This window comes from Balaenoptera ricei, chromosome 20 (assembly GCF_028023285.1).
Source record: "Balaenoptera ricei isolate mBalRic1 chromosome 20, mBalRic1.hap2, whole genome shotgun sequence".
Taxonomy (NCBI): Eukaryota; Metazoa; Chordata; class Mammalia; order Artiodactyla; family Balaenopteridae; genus Balaenoptera; species Balaenoptera ricei.
In genome coordinates, this window is record NC_082658.1 from 21,304,423 (window position 1) to 21,325,160 (window position 20,738).

The 20,738-nt window shown below is 47.5% G+C and overlaps 2 protein-coding genes across 3 annotated transcripts in view; one reads left to right on the plus strand and one right to left on the minus strand.

The window, feature by feature from the left end:
- The window catches only part of EZH1 (enhancer of zeste 1 polycomb repressive complex 2 subunit), a 31,994-nt gene extending 23,488 nt beyond the window's left edge, over positions 1-8,506 (minus strand). For both annotated transcript variants that reach the window (XM_059909002.1, XM_059909000.1), the window contains exon 1: positions 8,436-8,506. The gene's annotated coding sequence lies outside the window, so the exon portion shown is untranslated. The remainder of the gene's footprint in view (positions 1-8,435) is intronic.
- A 10,149-nt stretch (positions 8,507-18,655) lies between these two features.
- On the plus strand, positions 18,656-20,738 carry RAMP2 (receptor activity modifying protein 2). The gene is made up of 4 exons (XM_059907162.1): positions 18,656-19,098; positions 19,539-19,604; positions 20,067-20,178; positions 20,308-20,738. The coding sequence occupies exons 1-4, from the start codon at positions 18,999-19,001 to the stop codon at positions 20,561-20,563; spliced, it is 534 nt and encodes a 177-aa protein (XP_059763145.1). The 5' UTR covers positions 18,656-18,998; the 3' UTR covers positions 20,564-20,738.

Genomic DNA, 20,738 nt, shown 5'->3' on the forward strand with positions numbered 1-20,738 from the left:
AGCTGCCCAATGCCATGTGAAGTAACAAACTGTTTTTTTTTTCTTCAGTTTTAATGTTATGTAATGTATTTAAACCCTTATTTAAATAAAACTTTTCAGAAACAAAAAAAAAGAAAAAGAAAGAAAAGAGGTAAAAATGGAGGCCAAGTAATGGAAAAGAAAAGAATCCACAGCTGCTAGGGTGGGTGGGTGGGTGGGTGTGGGTGTGTGTGTGTGTGTGTAGATTTCTTAGAGGAGATGGCCACAGAAAAACATCACTATTTTTATTAAAAAAGGAGTTAGAGCTGAAATGTGATCTCCTACAGTCTGCCAAAAGAGATGACTGTAAGCACACCACAACAGTCTAATAATTAATGGCACTATTTCTATTTATTTATTTCTTTGTTTATTTATTTATTTATTTGGCTGCACTGGGTCTTCGTTGCTGCACGCAGGCTTTCTTTAGTTGCGTCGAGCGGGGGCTACTCTTCGTTGCGGTGCGCGGGCTTCTCATTGCGGTGGCTTCTTGGTGCGGAGCACGGGCTCTAGGCACGTGGGCTTCAGTAGTTGTGGCACGTGGGCTCAGTAGTTGTGGCTTGCGGGCTCCAGAGCGCAGGCTCAGTAGTTGTGGCACACGGGCTTAGTTGCTCCGTGGCATGTGGGATCTTCCCGGACCAGGACTTGAACTCGTGTCCCTGCATTAGCAGGTGGATTCTTAACCACTGCGCCACCAGGGAAGCCCCACTATTTCTAATTTTACTCAAGTGCTTTACTTGGCCAGAGCAGTACACACATGTACATGAAAATGTCACTGAGTTTTAACCAATCATAATGTATAATAAGCCATGCTTCCTCCTTTTACAATTAAAGTGATATTTGAATCTCATGTGACCATGAGCCAATATTTATTTTGCTTGGCTTTTTAATGGGTTTTACGTGTCTCAAAAAGTTTATTTGGCAGTTGGCCAATCCCCACAAAGTGAATGAGGAAGATGAAACATACTGTTTGGAACACATAGGTTTGATTAAAATAAACACCTGAAACACAGCCATAAGATGGGTTTTCATAGCATCTGGACATTAACAACAACTATCACTTCAAAGATTACATATACGGGCTTCCCTGGTGGCGCAGTGGTTGAGAATCTGCCTGCCAATGCAGGGGACACGGGTTCGAGCCCTGGTCTGGGAGGATCCCACATGCTGCGGAGCAGCTGGGCCCGTGAGCCACAATTACTGAGCCTGCATGTCTGGAGCCTGTGCTCCGCAACAAGAGAGGCCGGGATAGTGAGAGGCCCGCGCACCGCGATGAAGAGTGGCCCCCGCTCACCACAACTAGAGAAGGCCCTCGCACAGAAATGAAGACCCAACACAGCCATAAATAAAATAAATAAATTTTTTAAAAAAAGATTACATATTAAAAAAAAAGCAAACAAACAAAAAACTCAGCATTCACTAGAACAGATTTGGAGAAGTGGGTCCATTCATCTCAGGCAAAGGAAGTGGCACACAAAAAATACTTTAAATTTTACTAGATCTGTTATTTAGTTACTTATATACACAAAACACTATTTATAGTCCAGTTAAGTACTAAGCTAAGAGCTTTTCATTACATTCACTTATACATTGAGAATAAACTCCAAAATATGCTATTATGGTCAAGAAGTTTAAAAATAAGTCTTTATCTAAATAACTTCTGCAACTCAATAAAATAAAGAACCCAATAAAAAGTGGGCAAAAAATTTGAACAGAGGGCTTCCCTGGTGGCGCAGTGGTTAAGAATCTGCCTGCCAATGCAGGGGACACAGGTTCGAGCCCTGGTCTGGGAAGATCCCACATGCCGTGGAGCAACTAAGCCCGTGTGCCACAACTACTGAGCCTGCGCTCTAAAGCCCACGAGCCACAACTACTGAAGCCCATGCGCCTAGAGCCGGTGCTCCGCAACAAGAGAAGCCACCACAATGAGAAGCCCGTGCGCCGCAATGAAGAGTAGCCCCCACTCGCGCCAACTAGAGAAAGCTTGCGCACAGCAACGAAGACCCAACACAGCCATAAATTTAAAAAATAATAAAAAATTAAAATTTGAACAGATACTTCACCAAAAAAGATACAGAAATGGCAGATAAGCACACAAAAAGATGCTCAATATCATTAGTCATTAGGGAAATGCAAATTAAAACCACACTGACATAACTATTATACAACAACAAGAATGGCTAATATTAAAAAGAGTTATAATACCAATTGCTGGTAAGGATGTGGAACAACTGGAATCCTCATACATTGCTGGTGGGAATGCAAAGTGGTACAGCCACTTTGCAACATTATTTTTTTTACTTTATTTTTATTATTATGATTTTTTTGGCCGTACTGCGTGGCTTGTGGGATCTTAGTTCCCAGACCACGGATCAAACCCGCATCCTCAGCAATGAAAGCACAAGAGTCTTAACGACTGGACTTGGCTGTACTGGGGAATTCCCTGGCACAGCCTCTTTGGAAAAGTTTGCCAGTTTTTTTTTTTATTATTATTATTTTTAATTTTTTTGGCTGCGTCGGGTCTTAGTTGCGGCATGCGGGATCTTTTGTTGCAGCATGCGGGCTTCTCTCCAGTTTCTCTCTAGTTGTGGTGCGCAGGCTCCAGAGTGCATGGCCTCTCTAGTATTATTGTTGCGCGGGCTCAGTAGTTGCAGCATGTGGGCTTAGTTGCCCTGTGGCATGTGGGATCTTAGTTCCCTGACCAGGGATTGAACCCGCATCCCCTGCGTTGGAAGGTGGATTTTTTTTTTTTTTTAATGTGACACATACTTTTAATTTTATTTATTTATTTATGGCTGTGTTGGGTCTTCGTTTCTGTTCGAGGGCTTTCTCTAGTTGCGGCAAGTGGGGGCCACTCTTCATCGCGGTGCGCAGGCCTCTCACTATCGCGGCCTCTCTTGTTGCGGAGCACAGGCTCCAGACGCGCAGGCTCAGTAATTGTGGCTCACGGGCCCAGTTGCTCCGCGGCATGTGGGATCTTCCCAGACCAGGGCTCGAACCCGTGTCCCCTGCATTGGCAGGCAGATTCTCAACCACTGCGCCACCAGGGAAGCCCCGGAAGGTGGATTCTTAACCACTGGACCACCAGGGAAGTCCCGCCAGTTGTTTTTTTTTTAATAAAGTTAAATATATACTTACCGTAAAACCTGGCACACAATTTCTAATTATTTATCCAAGGGAAATGAAAACATATGTACATAAAGACCTGTACACAAATGTTCAGAGCTTCTTTATTCATAATAGCCAAAAAGTGGAAATAACACAAATATCTATGGATTGGTGAATGTATACAAAGTGCAGTGTATACATACAATGGAATACTACTCAGCAATAAAAAGGAGCAAATAGTTCCTGTATACGCAAAACATATCGCAAAAGCATTATGCTAAGTGAAAGAATTCAGACACAAAAAACTTCATACTTCATGATTCCACTTATATGACATTCTACTAGAATGTTTCTAGAAAGGGATTAAATGGAAAGAAGCATAAAGGAGATTTTTGAGATGATGAAAATGTTCTATACCTTGGTTGTGGTGAAGGTTGTATGATTATGTACTTTTATGAAAACTCACTGAGTTTCTGGGCACTATACACGTAGAAAGAACCTTACTAACAAGAAGTTGTGACACTGAATTCTTATTTAAAATAAAATTATAGCATTAATATTTTCCAGTGTTGCTTTATTAAAAGAATCAGGTCACGTGCACTCGAGACAATGGTGATAAAAATCAAAGCAGGATTAGTTTTTATGAGACCCAAATGTTGGCTCTTAGGATGTACAACACTGATTCAGAAGAGTTAAAGGAACTTCCTAATAGGCTAGAGTCCTACCTTGGCTGGTTCTGCATTACACTAGCATAAAGCTTAATATTTACTGACTGCTGGGAATTCCAGTGGTTAGGACTCCATGCTCTCACTGCCGAGGGCCCGGGTTCGATCCCTGGTTGGGGAACTAAAATCCCGTAAGCCGCATGGCTTGGCCAAAACAGCAACAACAAAATATATATATATATACATATACATATGTGTATATATATATATTTATATATATATATATAGAGAGAGAGAGAGAGAGAGAGAGAGAGAGAGAGAGAGAGAGAGGGAGAGAGAGAGGGAGAGAGAGACTGCTCATTATCATTCAGTAAAACAAGACTTTTTAGTTATTCCATTTTGAATCAAAATATTAGGGCAAGTGTGTCAGAGAACACAACACATCAAAGGCACTAAACTCTACCCATTAAGGAACTCATGGCTTTAAGTTGTGGAGCACTGAAGTCCCCACTGATAGTCTGTTAGACTAAAGAGGCCAGGAAAGAGCCCAATACACAGTTTGGACAAATTAAAAACAAACAAACAAAACTAGGGACTTTCTGGAATGGAGGTGTTCTCTAAAAGCAGTTTTTCCTCTAAAACCCTCTCCCTCAATCTTAATCTGATATAATTCTCTTCACTTTTCTCAACATATTTTTATTTTTAAAAATTTTGTTCTTTTATCTTTTAGATTTCACATATAAAAGAAAACATATAGTATTTGTCTTTTTCTGTCTGACTTCAAGAAGCATAATGTCCTCCAGGTCCATCCATGTTGTTGCAAATGGCAAAAAAAAAAATTTTTTTTTAAATATTTATTTATTTATTTATTTATGGCTGTGTCAGGTCTTAGTTGCAGAACGTGGGATCTTTTATTGCAGTGCATGGGCTTCTCTCTAGTTGTGGCATGAGGGCTCAGTAGCTGCGGCGTGTGTACTTAGCTGCTCCTCAGCATGTGGGATCTTAGTTCCCTGACCAGGGATCGAACCTACGTCCCCTGCATTGGAATGAGGATTCTTTTTTTTTTTTTAAGTTACTTATTTGTTTTTATTTTTGCCTGTGTTGGGTCTTCGTTGCTGTGAGCGGGCTTTCTCTAGTTGCGGCAAGCGGGAGCTACTCTTCGTTGTGGTGCGCGGGCTTCTCACTGTGGTTTCTTGTCTTGTTGCAGAGCAGGGGCTCTAGGCGCAGGCTCAGTAGTTGTGGCGCACAGGTTTAGTTGCTCCACGGCATGTGGGATCTTCCCGGGCCAGGGCTCGAACCCGTGTCCCCTGCACTGGCAGGCGGATTCTTAAGCACTGCACCACCAGGGAAGCCCCTGGAAGGTGAATTCTTAACCACTGGACCACCAGGGAAGTCCCCAAATGGCAAAAATTTTATGGCTGAGTAATATTCTTCTGTGTATGTGTGTGTGAGTGTGTGTATATCTCATATGTTATCCATTCATCTGTTGATGGACACTTAGGTTGTTCCTATATCTTGGCTATTGTAAATAATGCTGCTTTGAACATTGGAGGCAAATATCTTCTTGAATTAGTGTTTTCATTTTCTTCGGATAAATACCCAGAAGCGGAATTGATGGATTGTATGGCAGTTTTATTTTTAATTTTTTGAGGAACCTCCATACTGTTTTCCATAGTGACTGTACCAATGTACATTCCCACCAACAATGCACCAAGGTTCCCTTTTCTCCACATTCTCACCAGCATTTGTTATCTCTTGTCTTTTTTGGTAATAGTCATTCTAACAGGTGTGAGGTGATATCTCACTGTGGTTTTGACTTGCACTTCCCTGATGATTAGTGATGACGAGCATCTTTTCACGTGCCTGTTGGCCATCAGTATGTCTCCATTGGAAAAATGCCTATTCAGCTCCTCTGTCCTGTTTTTTTCTCTTTTCTCTGTAGTTAACTATCCTTTGTAGAAATATAATGTGTTTTTAGTATTGCTGCCTCAAACCTTCTTTGGGAAGTAGCTAGTCAACAAAGTAGAAACTTTTAAACTTACTACAAGACAGGAAAAAGATATACTTAGCAAAATAAATTGTTACAATTTTCACATTAGGCACAAATCAAGGGCAGGAATTGTTACCTAGAGAACTAAGGAAGCCAGGTTTCAGATCTCAAGAATTAAAGAGACATAAATAATATTTTAAATAGTTTTAAAAGGCATGCTAATTCAAAGGCAAGTATAAGAGAAACAAGTCCAACTACATTTTCTCCCCTTCTCCCTTCTCACGAAAGTCTTCTTGGGAATAAAATTTCATTTTTAATCCTAGGCTCCTTATTCTAGTGCTGTTTCAAAGAGAATTAAAGTAACACCGGACTTCTCTGGTGGTGCAGTGGTTAAGAATCCACCTGCCAATGCAGGGGACACGGGTTTGAGCCCTGGTCCGGGAAGATCTCACATGCCGCGGAGCAACTAAGCCCGTGCACCACAACTTCTGAGCCTGCTCTCTAGAACCCGTGAGCCACAACTACTGAAGCCTGTGCACCTAGAGCCTGTGATTCGCAACAAGAGAAGCCACCGCAATGAGAAGCCTGCGCACCACAATGAAGAGTAGCCCCCGCTCACCACAACTAGAGAAAGCCTGCGCGCAGCAATGAAGACCCAAGGCAGCCAAAAATAAAATAAATTAATTTTTTAAAAATTAAAGAAAAAAGAATCCTCCTGCTAAAGCATGGGACACGGGTTCGAGCCCTGGTCCGGGAAGATCCCACATGCCACGGAGCAACTAAGCCCAGGTGTCACAACTACTGAGCCTGCGCTCTAGAGCCCGCGAGCCACAACTACTGAGCCCACGTGCCACAACTACTGAAGCCTGCGTGCCTAGAGCTGGTGTTCTGCAACAAGAGAAGCCACTGCAATGAGAAGCCCGAGCACCGCAACAAAGAGTAGCCCCCGCTCGCCGCAACTAGAGAAAGCCGGCACACAGAAACGAAGACCCAACGCAGCCAAAAATAAATAATAAATAAATAAATTTATTTAAAAAATAATAATAAATAAAGTAACAACATAATGAAAAAGTCATTTCCACCTCAGTAAGTTTTAAAGCTGTGCCTTGGCATCGAGCTCCGTGATTGGCCTATAAGTACTCTGCCAGTTAGTGGAAGAACTAGGATCCAGATCTCCCAACTCCCAGTCCCAGAGATCGTCCCACTACTTATTTATTCCACAAACATGTACTGAGCACCTACTGTGTGCCTCGCAGTGTTTTAGTGCTTAAAGTGCATCAGTGAATAAAACAAACCAACATCTCTGCCCTGGGAGAATTAATTCACGCTGTCTGTACACACTCAGCATACACCCTGACAATAACAGTATTATTACATCTTTACAGATGATCCTTTCCTCTATTATAAATGTGTGTGTGTGTTTTTAAGTACTTTATCTCCTAATAATTTCTTCTACGCAATTAAGTAATCTCCTTTATCAATGCCACACATCCCAGCCCTGGGGTTTCCAAGGCTTAAAATAGACAAGCTCTCACAGAAACCTCTGATGGAGTTAGCACCTTCTCCGGCTGGAAACGTCTTTCAAGTTGCCTAAACTTAAAAGCACCGGGTGGGGGATTTTTCTCTTCAAAGGCGTCATGGCAGCAAACGCGGAAGAAAAGACCCACACTTTCAAGGCCATCTTCGCACGCACCCAGTGGTCCGGCTACCTCGGCTCTTAGCCCCCATCCTCACCCCTCTAGCCCTAGACTCCATACCTAGGCGACTCTATTAACAATCCCATACTTCACCTATGAAAAGCCCACTCTCAATATTTCCATCGGCGGCACGAACATCCTTCCACCTCCCTTCCCCTCCCCGCCCCCGAAACAATTTCTCAGTAGTCGCTTTTTACCGAAATAAGTTTGTCCCACATTTCCTAACAGGCATGTCCCAAATACACCACCTTGCCTTTGCTTCAAAGCTCTTTCACTTACATTATTTGATCCCCAAGAGAATTCTGGGGTGGGCAGGGATTGGCGCGAGACCAAATTTGGAGAGAAGCCTCTTACTCAGGGCTGGGACTAGGGGGAGGCTAGCTGGGCGCCTAGCGCGCAAACCCGAAGGAGGCACGCGGCACCGGCTCGACCCCAACAGTGAGCACCCCTTTCCATTTTGCTCCTTAGAAGCCTCACTCGCCTCACCCTGTTTTTATTGCCACCGCTTCCTCAACACCCCCAAAGTCATCGCAAGCTGCGCCCCCTTGTCTGGTCCTCCCCGTGCACTGCCCTAGGGTCCCCGGGAGTCCACCTCGCTAAGGGCCCCCGCAGGTGCCACCGCCCACCCACGCCCTCCCGGCGCTGGGGCTCCCGCCCACCCCACCCCGCCCTCCAACGGGATTCCCCGTCCCCGGGCCCGCCCCCGCCGCTCCTCCTCCCCGACACACCGCCCTCCCCGCCGCAGACGCGGTCCTCGCCGGGGGCTCTCTTGCCCCGCTACCCCCTTTCCCCCAGCCTTCGGAACGGGGAGTGGGCGCCCCGCTACCCCCCGCCAGGCAGATAGTGTGCTCCTCCGCTTCCTTCCAGTTCTCTGACCCCTTCGACTCCCCTTCCCTCAGGCCCCGGGTAGCAAGGTGCGAAGGCCCGGCCCCACCGCCGGGCCCAGGATTGTTTACTCACTCATCCTCCATCCTGAGCCGCAGGGACCTGCCGCTAGGGCGCCTGCGCGCTGCGGCCCCGCCCCCACGCCGCGGCCCCGCCCCGCGCCTCCTCCCGGCGCGTGCGCACTGCGTCGCCCGCGCCCCGCTGGTCAGGCTGCCTGGGCTTCCTTCTTCGCACTTCTGCGGTTTGGCGCCAGTATCCGAAACTCGGGAGTCCGAGGTGGTGCAACCCGAGCCCGACGGTTTCCAAGGCGGCGCTGTCAGGGGACAGGAAGGGCTCTTGGGAAACCTCCCGGAGCCACTAATATCTTCTTTAAGACTTTATCCAGTAGTTGCATCATCCCCACACGCTAGTGCCATGTCTCACTTCATAATTTGAAACCAACCTGGAACCCCTTCATACGGATCCTTCACATCTACAAATACCCCCAAACACCCGTCTGTGGGCTCTAAGTTATCATTCTTGCTTTATTTACACCGGACTTCCCTATTTCCGTCAATAGTTTTCTCAGTCACTTAGATTCAAATCAGTTGCCTTGAGTCAAAGTATCTTCTCACAAGATACCTATAAGTTACCAAGGGAAAAAGAGTAACTTCACAGGAGAGAAATCTGGCAGACGTCACCTTAACCAAGTGATCAAAGTTAACGTCACTAGTGCTGAGAGATATTCTTACTAGGTACCTCTCAATATGATGCAATGAGAAGGGCACAAAATCACTTACATAGTTGTCTTGAAAAAAATGCATAAGCTGAATTAATCATGAGGAAGCATCAGACAAATCCAAAATAAGGGGCAGTTTACACAATAACTAGCCAGTATCTTCAAAAATGCCAAGGTTAAAAAAGACAAAGGGTGAGGAACTGTCCAGATTAGAGGAGACTGAGCAGACATGACAACTAAATGTAATGTGTGATCCTGGCTTGGATCCTCGTCCAGAAAAAGCACACCAGTGGGATAACTGATGACATTAGAATAAGGTCTGTAGATTAGTTAATAGTATTTTGTCCATCTTAATTATTGGTTTCGGCAATCACACTTTTTCAGCTTTTGAGGAAGTTGGCTCCAGGGCATAGAGGAACTCTCTACCACTTGTAACTCTTTTGTAAAACTGAAATTATTTCAAAATATAAAGTTACAAATTAAAACTTAAAATACAAAATAACATTACCTTAAATTTGTCTCCACAGACATAATTTAAAAGCCTATAATCTTTTTTTTTTTTCAAATAATCTTCATAACAACTCTATGAAGTAGGTAGGAAGGATTTCAGTTTTACACACGAGGCTCTTCTGGTGTAAAGGAGTTAAAAGACTTGCCTCACACAGATGAAAAACTGCTTTGTCAGATCTTAAACTCGGGTCTCTGGATTGCAGATTTAGTGTTCTTTTCCTTATATCAGAAGCTTTGACTTCGCTGTTTTCCTCTTGCTTATATCCAATTCACAAGCAAATCAAGGCAAATATTCCTTAATACTTGGCAATTTGCAATGATGTTCCTTTCCATTCCAAATGCTTTCTAGACCAGTGGTTCTCAAATTTGGTTCACATTGAAATCACCTGGGGAGTTTTAATAACTACTGATTTCTTCCTCCCACCTTCAGAGAGCCTGATACATTGGTCTGGGGTTTGGCTTGGATTTCAAGAATTCTCAGAGCATCCCAGGTGACTCCACTATGTAACCAAGTTTGAGAACCATTACACTACATAAATAATTGTTGAAATAAAGAATATGGGTTTAAAAGGGGGGGAAGGGGACAGGCAGCAGGTTAAAAAAAAAAGAATCTGGGCTATCTAGGGAGAGATGTTCAGAAGATCTGAATGTCAGGACTGAGACTGGAGAGCAGTTTGAGAACCATCAGCTTATTGTTGTTAACTAACACCATGGAAGTGGACCACTTGGTTTTCAGGAAGTATGCCAAATGACAAGTGGAGAGATACAAAGACATTTTGTGATAACAGAGAAAATATGGTTACAAAAATATTTTGAGGTGGAAAGGAAGGAAGGAGAGGGGATATATCTGTACATATCAGAGTAACGCAGCTCAAGCTCCACCTCCTCATTAAACCTGCCAGCCCCCCAGGATCTCCCCCAGCTTCAACTCCATTACCACTTTACACTCGCTACCAGGCTGTCTACCTCTCTCATATCCATCACAACGTTTGGCATAGGACTAAACCCAGGGTTTAGTAATCCTGGTTCACTAGAGGATTATAAAAACAACTTTCCACATCACCAGTAAGTGTGGGGTTCTTGGGGAAAATTTGTCTGCCAACTGGTTCTTCTCTCCCTCTCTGAAGGGAGAGAGATTTTCCTGAGACCAGGCTCCTTCTTAGCTGACCATGGTCCATGAGACGCTATCAGCCAATCTTTGGCCAGCTCTTCCTCTTTTTCTTTTCCAATGCTTTAGGTCTTTGCCCTATAAATTCGTAGAAAAACTGTTGGCAAGTGGTCAGCTACTGGACCTTTGAAAAACAGTACCATCACCCCTGCCCCACTCCTCCCAGCCCCACCCCCAGGCAGTTAATAGGAGAAAGGAATAACTGTGTCACTCCTGGCTTCCAGTTGCTCATCTTGCTCTTAAATCGGAGGCCTCTGGGGCTGAAAGAAACTGGACAAAGTGTGCTGAGTAGCCTAATAGGGCTTTTTTTTCCCTGAAAGTTCCCTATTGTGGAAAAATAAAATAATGTGTTTAATTTCTGAAACCTGATGCCTGATTTGCCTTGGCAGCCATTCTCCTGGGCTTGGCCGAGAGTCCAGCAACACTAATATACTGATTAATACCAGCTCAACTTGCTCCCTGGAGAAGAAGAGCATTATTTACTTGACCATTTTCTTAAATCCTTTTTAATTTGCATGTACTTTAGCATGATCTTATTGGCTTTAACATGCTGTATCTCTGACCACTAGCCCCAAAGAAGCCTCAGGGAAGACTGTTCTGCTCTGTGCACTCACAACCCCATCACAAGCAAGATTTTGTTCCACCCAGTGATTAGAAATGACATGTCACGTGTTCTGTTTCTTCTGGGGCACGCAAGTTCTAAGTGTACTTTTGTCCCCTGCTGGTCTTCAGGCCACTAGTAGAAAGGGAGGGAGCTGATGCTTCCCAGAATTCAAACAGGACTTTCTGCACTATTCCTTCCTCCCTTCCAACTTTCCTCCCTTCCACGGTAACCCCTCTGCTCATTCTGCCCCTCCCTTGTAAAGCCCACAGGGATATCAAATAGCGTTTCTCTGAGGGGACACAGAGGATTGAGGAACGGTTGGGCCCCAGACAGTCCCTGACAGGGAAATGTAAACACAGCTGTGGAGATGGGAGCAACCCATCCTCCCTCCTCTCCCATTTCCCACCCAGAAGCAGGGAAAGGCCACCCTGCTGTGGAGAAACAAACAAGCAAACAAAACAAAGCACAGCCTAAAAGCCTGCATGAAGGTCACCAGAAACAAGCTGCTGCCCAGGCCTTGATGGGGCCAGCTGAAGTGCCAGACCCCTCCCTGAACACTTAGAGCAAAGGCAGCTCCAAAGCAAGTTGAGGTCTGGACATTACTGAGCCTGGAAACATGGCTCGATTTTTGAAACCTCTCTACTCCTGGACATTTTGTCCTCTAATCTCAAAAACCCAGCTTTCCACCTCAGGTACTTATCTCCTGACCCCTAGTTGCTTAGGGATCATAATAATGCATTCAATTCAGCAAGTAAGAACAGGCCCACAATAAACCCTTGTCCATGGCTCTTAGAAGTTTAAACTCTGAACCTCCAAGCCAAAATATTAGAAAGGGCCTCCTTAGCTTTTGTTAATTACAAAATAAATAATTCCAGCAGGAAGGAGAATTACTTTGGGGGATTATTTGGGGGGATTCAGGCCTTGCTTTGCACATACTCGGAGAAAGCTCCAACCCCACAGCTAGGGTGGTGCTACCCATTCTCACTCTCTTGGCACAGTTAATGCAGGGCCTTGATCCCACGGGACACGCTTTTGGCACGGCGCTGCCTGGAAAGTAGCTCTGATCAAGTGGACAGCTAATGAGCTGTGCTTCCTTCCTGGCCATCAGGGTCCTCAGCTATAAAACTGCAGAAGTAGAAAGACAATAATAGCCTTCAAATACTGACCACTCAGTATGTGCCTGGCATTGTGCTAAGTGCTTTACAGTAGGTCATCTTGTTCCATATGAAGTCAGCAATATTCTTACACTCATTTTACAACTGAGGAAACCAGGGCTTAAAGAGATTCTGGAACTTGGCCAGGGTCAGCCAGCTGGTAAATGGCGGGGCCAGGATTTGGGCCTCATCATTCTGACTCCAAACCTACCCTCTAAACCATTCCACTCTACCTCCTCTTTTCTCTGAGGTCTTCTAGCTCTGAATCACCAGTCTGGATTTTCTCCATGGCTTTTTCCTTTCACTGGTGGCGCCAGGAAGAGAAATGTGTTTGGGACTCTCCTCTGCAAGTTCAGAGGAAAACAGTTCCTAATAGACAAGGGGCTCCTTACTTCCTCTGTACTAGAGATGCCAATCAAAGCTGGACACTGGACAGACCCCCATATCAGCAGGGCACAGCCTGTGTGAAAGACAAACAAATCCTAGCCAGACAGGAAAGGGGAGTTCCCCTTTGTTCTGTGACTCCCCCTTCTTTCTTCCCTGGCTTATCCGCAGGGTCCTATGCTGCTGATACTACGGCCCTTTGCACCCCACTGCAGCTAGTATGAGATACAAGGCTATGGAAACTCTTTTGAAGAAAGAAAAGTATAATACATAATCTACAGATTCCATGCATGACACTGTATGGAAAGAACCAAAAATAAATCACATTTCTTTATACATTTAACAAATTGCTTTTAGCATTCACATATTCACTAGCTATTGGATTGTATGTGAACTTACATCATCTCGTACAATCCTTGCAAGATGCCTGGGGGTAGGTACTTTTATCCCTGTTTTACAGAGAAGAATATTGAGGCTCAGGGAGACTGACAACATTGGCCATGGCCACATGACTGGTAAGTAGGAGGGCTGGAATTCAAACCCAGGCTAGGACTATCTGACTCCAAAGCCTGTATTCTTTTCAATAAAGAGTGTTGTGTCATGAAAACAACCAAAATTATGAAATGGGAAGGATCCCAGAATATCTTGGAAATAGAGTTTCATAACTATATGTGGTACACATTATGATAGTAACTACCATTTATTGCATGCTTACTAGTGCCGGGCATTGGGCCAAATGCTTTAACACGCTTCATTGCTACTGCTCAGTGAGATACATGCTAGTAACCCCATTTCTGCAGATAAGAAAACAAGCAAGCTCAAAGGAGTTAAGTAACTTGCACAAGGTCACATAAGTGACCTTCTGTCTACAGTTTGGATAACAGGTTGACTTCCATCAGGTGTTAACCTTTCTTAGCCTCAGTTTCCTCCTTTGTAAAGTGGGTTGCTAGGGTACCTACTATAATGGAGTTGTGAGGGGTTTTTTTGATGGTGGTGGTGGTGGTTTTTGTTGTTATTTGTTTGTTTGTTTTGGCCACGCCACGAGGCATGGGAGATCTTAGCTCCCCAACCAGGGATCGAACCCGTGCCCCCTGCGGTGGAAACGCGTAGCCTTAACCACTGGACCACCAGGGAATTCCCTGAGTTGTGATTTTTAAGTGAAACAATTTGTATGAAGCACTGAGCACACTGCTTGGCTCCCTCAGGGCATCCCCATGTTATACAACACCTAGACTTCTGGGGTGCTGGGAAGGGGTAGAAGGATTCCTGGGGATGGTTTCAGAGGACAGTCCTAAGGAATGGAAGAAGGGTGAAAGCAATCCTGGCATCTGGCATTGGGTCCTGACAGCAACCATGAGTCAGCCCCAGGTGCCGAGGGACCAGCAGTGTTCTCAGCACTGCTGGGTGTGTGCCGTGGTCTCTTGGCCATGGTCCTCTTCAGTCACACTGTCTGAACGTCGTTCTTATAAATCTGGCCTGGGTTTTTTTCAGAAAAACAGCCTCCACCATGTGATGTCATGGTCCAGCCTTGGTCAGGGAAGGAAGCAGGGAGGAGGTTGTGCGTGCACAGTTGGGTGAAACAGGATCTTCTTATTTCTGGAGGGGACCATCTGGTCCTGGAAGAAACTCTCTACCCTTCTCCCCTCCCCTCAAGACTCAGTAAAGAATCAATATTCTGATCTGGAGTGAGAGGGAGATGATAAATCTAATGGTTAAGACATGAAGCTTAGCATCAAACGGTCCTGGGTGCATATCCTGGCTTTGCCAATTACTTCCTCTGGGACCCTGAGCAAATCACTCCTGTTTTCCCCATTTCACCCACGGACAAGATAATTCTGATGTTATGGTGGTGAAGTTTTAAGAAATGCTTGGAAATCACTCAGCATATGTGTCAGGGACACACTCTGCAGCACATAGTAATTGTTCAATAAATGTAGCTACTATTAAGTCCCCAGCAGTTGATGAGGAATGTGGCTTGACAATTTTCTCTGCTTTTTACGTATAACTTATAGATATTATAAGAGAGCCAGCGTTTTCTCCAATAACCATTCTTCCCTGTGAGAGGTGGTCATGCTCCTCACGCCAGCACCCCGGAGATGAGGAGGCGGGGGAGAGACGGAGTAGTTGTGTCCCTACCCCTTTGTCTTCCCTCCCTTAGCCAGCTGGCTCCCTGGCTGTAGCTCTTCTGGTTCTCCCTGCTGCCTCCCTGCCCTCTGAAGAAGCCTGTCTCCTCTCTCCAGCTTGGAAAGATTAGCTCCCCCCAGCCAGAACTTCGGGCTTCCCTGACCCTGGCTCTCCCCCACACCTTCTCCTGTGCTCTGCTCTTTATTTTGCAGACAGCTGGGGAAGAGGCCAGCATGTATGATTGTCTCTATGCAGTAGAAAAGCTAATTCCTGGATGTTCTGCATGTAATTTCATTGTGTAGGAGGCCCCCAGTGCTTTTGACTCCCCCTATGTTGTTCTGGACTTGTCTGTGTGCGTAGGGGTAAGGCTGAGGTTTAGAAATGGCACTCCTTCTTAGGATCAAGTTACCTCTCCCCCTGCTCCAGGCAGGATGACCCTTGGCCCCTAATAAGAAGGGAAACTTACATGGCAGTAAGATCCCTGCCCAGGAGAAGTCAATATAGGTTGAGGCCAGAAATCTCAGGTCAATGTCCAGCTGGATCAGAACCAGATCCCTCTCTTCCCAAGCACTGGGGGTGGGAGTGCGGTAGGGACAGAGGAATAAGGGATTGTGTAGGGAACTCAAAGCCTAGACTCTATTAGATATAAGGAAAAAAGACTGAAGACAATAATACACTGCAGTTAAAAGGAAAGAGGCACATCTGTATATGGTATCATGGAAAGATGACCCAAGACATATTACTAATTTTTAAAAAGTCGCTGAACAACAAGGATGTTAATTCCCATTTATGCTTTTTTTAGGTCCAAAATACCTGGGGGAGGTGAGAAAGGAATGGGGTTATAACGTTTTCTGTGTTTAAGTATTCTGCAATGAGTATATACTTATGTATTACTTGCAATTAAAAAGTATGTCTTTATAGCAAAAAGTATATATTTTAAAGCAGAAATGGGCTTAGAAAGGAAAGGTAAGGGCCCCCAGGGGTGGAAAATACGACTTCCCATGGAAAAGCCAGCCTCTGTCCCTAATGAAGCCCTTCTCTGGCCCCTTGCTGCAGATCATGGGACTATTTCCTATGACAACTTAGAAAAGGTGAGGTCTCTAGTCCCCATTCAGTCCCAAAGGACCCCCATAGCAGCAGACCCCCAGTTACCAGGATGCCCCCAGGGGTCAAATGAAGACAGCCAAACATCCAACTGGGTAGGAAAAATGAGAAGAGGAAAATCAGGAGGAGAGGAAATTTCCAGATTCTCCAACAGGTTTGAACTCCCAAGTTCAGGGAGGACTACAACAAGTTCTCCTTTGGAGGTCTCCACATCATGATGCAAGCTTAACTCCAACTCTAGGCTAAAATACCACTTTCTACCAAGTCACTCGTATGTTCCCTTTTGCTACTAAGGTCATTTTATATATGAAAATGTTGAGCTCCAAAGATGTGAAATGGCCTACCTAAGGTTACACAGCAAGACAGAGGCAAAACCTGCCTTCAGGGGGCTTCCCTGGTGGCGCAGTGGTTGAGAATCTGCCTGCCAATGCAGGGGACACGGGTTCGAGCCCTGGTCTGGGAAGATCCCACATGCCGCGGAGCAACTAGGCCCGTGAGCCACAACTACTGAGCCTGTGCGTCTGGAGCCTGTGCTCCGCAACAAGAGAGGCTGCGATAGTGAGAGGCCCACGCACCACGATGAAGAGTGGCCCCCACTCGCCGCAACTGGAGAAAGCCCTCGCGCAGAAACGAAGACCCAACACAGCCAAAAATAAATTAATTAATTAATTAAAAAAAAAAAAACCTGCCTTCAGAATCCTGCCTTATTTAAAACCCAACATTTGTTTTTGTCAACTTTAATCTTGATCCCAACCCTAGTCTTTTTTTTTTTTTTAATATGTCAAGCGTTTATTAATTAATTTATTTTTTATTATTTTTGGCCGTGTTGGGTCTTCGTTTCTGTGCGAGGGCTTTCTCCAGTTGCGGCAAGCGGGGGCCACTCTTCATCGTGGTGCGCCGGCCTCTCACTATCGTGGCCTCTTTTGTTGCAGAGCACAGGCTCCAGACGCACAAGCTCAGTAGTTGTGGCTCACGGGCCTAGTTGCTCCGCAGCATGTGGGATCTTCCCAGACCAGGGCTCGAACCCGTGTCCCCTGCATTGGCAGGCAGATTCTCAACCACTGCGCCACCAGGGAAACCCCCAACCCTAGTCTTTACCCACAGTGGGCTCAGGTGCCTCTGGCCAGTGGAAATGGCTATTTTGCTTTCTGCCCCTCCTTGCTTCCTCCTCCCATCTTATCACCTAGAAATCTCCCTCTTGACCATGTTTCCTTCTTGAAAAGGGCGATCACAGGTGGGAGGGAAGGAACGGAGTTTGTCCCTGGCCTGAAGTGACTCCAAGGCAGCCTGGCTCTTTTCTGCCCATTGCAGAAGATGACCCTCACCAGGAGGGCTTTGGGGTTCATGCCAAGTGGGCCAATTCCCTTCTCCCTCTGGATGCCTTGCTAAAGCAACCTCTTGATCCTAGCTATGGAGGAACAACAGGTTATCAGTGGCCATGATTTAAGAGCCTAAGACCTCGAGATGAAGATTTGAAGAGAGATGGTACAAGATAATTTGTGGTGGGAAGGAATCAGTAAACTGGGACAACAGCAGCAGCTGAGTCCAAGGGTCAGTGTCTGGGAGTAATTTAGGAAAGTTCGGTGCTGACAGCTGTGTCTGGAGTTGAACGTCATGGCCAAATCAGCTCCTGGGATCCTCGGCTGCTTCAGGCCTACGAAGCTTTGGCTCAGGACACAGAGACAGCTGTGGTGTGGCAGAAGTCAGGGCCGCTGGGGCCCCAGGCTCAGCCTTGCTGTTTCTCAGCTGTGTGGCTTTAGGCAAGTCCTTAGGAAAGGAGGAAAGGAAACCAGCATCTGCCTAGTGAGTGCAGTGCCCTTTCACAAGTGTCACTCTCACTACAGATTAGTGAGGAGAGTAACGTCCCTCTTTCACATGGGAGGAATCTGAGAATTCATGAAGGTAACTGAGGTCATTCCAGGCTATATAGCTGGAAAATGGTAAGGCAGAATTAGGACTCAGAGCTTCTGAGCTCAAGTCCTGGGCTTTTTCCCCTGAGCTTTAGCTTCTTTCTCTGTAAATAATGTACCCACCTCATGAATGAAGTCACACATTGTAGGTTCTAAACCTTCCCTTTTCACAATCTTGGCCCTGAGGAGTTGTGGCCACCTTCTTCTTGGGAACGGAGCAGTCTTACTTTTGCCTCTGCACTCAATCTGGTTTGTGGGTCTAGGCCCCAGAGGGTGCCCCGAAGGCAGGGTATTCGGACTTTGCTTTCCCCTCTACCTCTATCCTCAGGCCTTCTCCAGACTCCGAAGGTCTGGCTCCCTCTTCTCCTCCTCCTCCTCGATTTTGGCAGGCGGGCTGACATCAGTGGGTGTTCCCAAGGAAAGGGAACTCTGAGCCCAGCTCCACGGGCCCCTTCCCCCACGGCCCCGGACAGCCCCAACCCCCAGCCTTAGATACGGCAGCGTTCAGAGGCCCTCTGAGCTCCCAAACCCCTCCCCCTTTTCGCTACCCGCCCCCCCACGCCCCCGCCCCCTCGCGAAGGAAGAGAAGGGGCTGCTAGAGTCCGGGGAGCGGAGGCTCAGAGATCCCGACGAGTCCTGGGCGCCACGCAGCCGAGCCCAGGAAATGGATCCCGGTTCTGGGGTTACGAGGGGAGCTGTCCAGCCCCGCAGGGTGAGCTAGCAGAAAGGGTGAGCCAACGTCGGCCAGGCGGAGGGAGCGGCGGGCGCCAGGGCCGGGTGGGGCAGCGACTCCCCCTTCAGCCCGCCGGCCCCGGGCGTCGCCCCCGCCCCCCACGTGGCCGCAGCCGTCCCAGCCCCTGCGAGGAAGCGGCGCGGCTTCCTGCGGCTTGGGACGGGGATATAGGCGCCCCCGCCCGGGCCCGGCTCAGCGCCGCCGCTCCTCCTCGCCTGTTCGCCGCGCGATGGCCTCGCTCCGGGCGGAGCGCGCTGCCGGCGGCCCGCGGCTCCCCGCGACCGGCGCCGGGCGACCGGCAGCGCTCCGCCTCCTCCTGCTGCTGGGCGGTAAGCGCAGCGCTCCGAGGCCCGGGCGGGAGGCGCGGGAGGCCCTGGAGGGGAGAGGGGCTGGACGGCCAAGACCGGAACGGGCCCCGGGGTGCGGGTGCGGACAGCGCTGCTCTTTGGACGGTCCCTGGCCCCACCACGGTGAGGGCGCAGCGCGAGCTGCTTCCCACTGGGGAAAAGCTGGCGTTCCCGGGTCCCACAGAGAGGTCTTGGGAGGTCTGGAGCTGGCGAGGAGGGAGGGGTTTGGATGTGAGTGGGAATGAATTGGTGCAGCCCCTCTCTTCCGGGCGCTGAGGCATCCCGTGGGGGCCTGGATTGCTTCTCTTTTTCTTCTGAGAGTAGCCCTGACTTCCAAGGGTCTCAGCCCCCAACCCACACACCCCTTCCTCCAGGCTCCAGATCCCCATCATCCCATCTCCCTGCCCCTTTTCTGCCCACAGCTGTCCTGAAGCCCCAGGAGTCCCTGGCTCAACTTCTTCCCACCCCAGACGGCTTCAAGTCAGAAGGTGAGTACCCAGCAGCTGTGGGAGGGTGGCCCAGGGCAAGGAGAAGAGAGGTCAGTGGGGAGTGTCCCTTTCTCACAAGCCAGACCCCAAACCCAAATGGTGCCCCTAAGTTCTGCTCTGTTCTCTCTTGAGGTTCCTTGTGATCTACCTCTCATCCCATAAAGCCTCCAGCCAACTCTGAGCTGGGCCACCTCACAGGTGGATTAGAAGATCCCAGAAAAAGTGTATGTGGAAGTTCTTGCCAGGCTGGGTAGTGCTGGGCACATGGAAGACATTAAATTTTTCCTGAGCTGAGACTCTCTCCTCAGCCAGGACTCTCTTTCTTGGGAAGGTTTCTGAGGCTGTCCGGGTAGTTCCCATATTTGAAGACAGGAACAATGGTTCCTCAATGGAAGTACCTGGACCAGAGGGCTTGGAAGGTGGCGTAGGGGTGTGGTCAATGTGCAGCATCTCTGCCCACAGGAAAAACAGTGGAGGAGAAGTATGAGACAAATGTCCTACGTTGCTGGGATGATTATAAAGTTCAAATGGACTCTATCGAAAAGGATTGGTGTGACTGGGCCCTCATTAGCAGGTAGGGGCAGTGCTGGAGGGCGGCTTGGGCCAGGGCTGGGGCTTGCTCCTTGTGGGCCTTGAGTGAGTGTGGGACAGTCCTCTTTTTGGGCCCAACCCTTCCCTCACTCTAGTCCTCTCCTGTCCGCAGGCCTTACAGCATCCTTCGAGACTGCTTGGAAAGGAATGCAGAAGAGTTTGGCCTGGGCTTCCCCAATCCCTGGGCGGAACAGATCATCTTTGAGACTCACCAGATCCACTTTGCCAACTGCTCCCTGGGGCAGCCCCCCTTCTCAGACCCCCCAGAGGATGTGCTCTTGGCCATGATCATAGCCCCCATCTGCCTCATCCCCTTCCTCGTCACCCTTGTGGTGTGGAGGAGTAAAGACAGTGAAGCCCAGACCTAGGGTGGTGTGAGCTCTTCAGCCGCCATCTTACTCCTTTCTTCTGCAGGTCTCTCCCCTCCCTACTTCCTTCTCTCACTCCTACCCCAACTGCAGATCCTTAGATCGGTGGAAATGGAAGCTGGGTGGGGTCAAGGCTCAAGTTCTGTAATCTTCAAAATAAAACTGTTTTTTTGTA

Excerpts from the sequence above, each read along its gene's own strand:
- RAMP2 (XM_059907162.1), top strand. The coding sequence starts at position 18,999 with ATGGCCTCGCTCCGGGCGGAGCGCGCTGCCGGCGGCCCGCGGCTCCCC. Across the intron at positions 19,605-20,066 it reads AGACGGCTTCAAGTCAGAAG|GAAAAACAGTGGAGGAGAAG; the intron begins GTGAGTACCCAG and ends CTCTGCCCACAG. Across the intron at positions 20,179-20,307 it reads GACTGGGCCCTCATTAGCAG|GCCTTACAGCATCCTTCGAG; the intron begins GTAGGGGCAGTG and ends TCCTGTCCGCAG.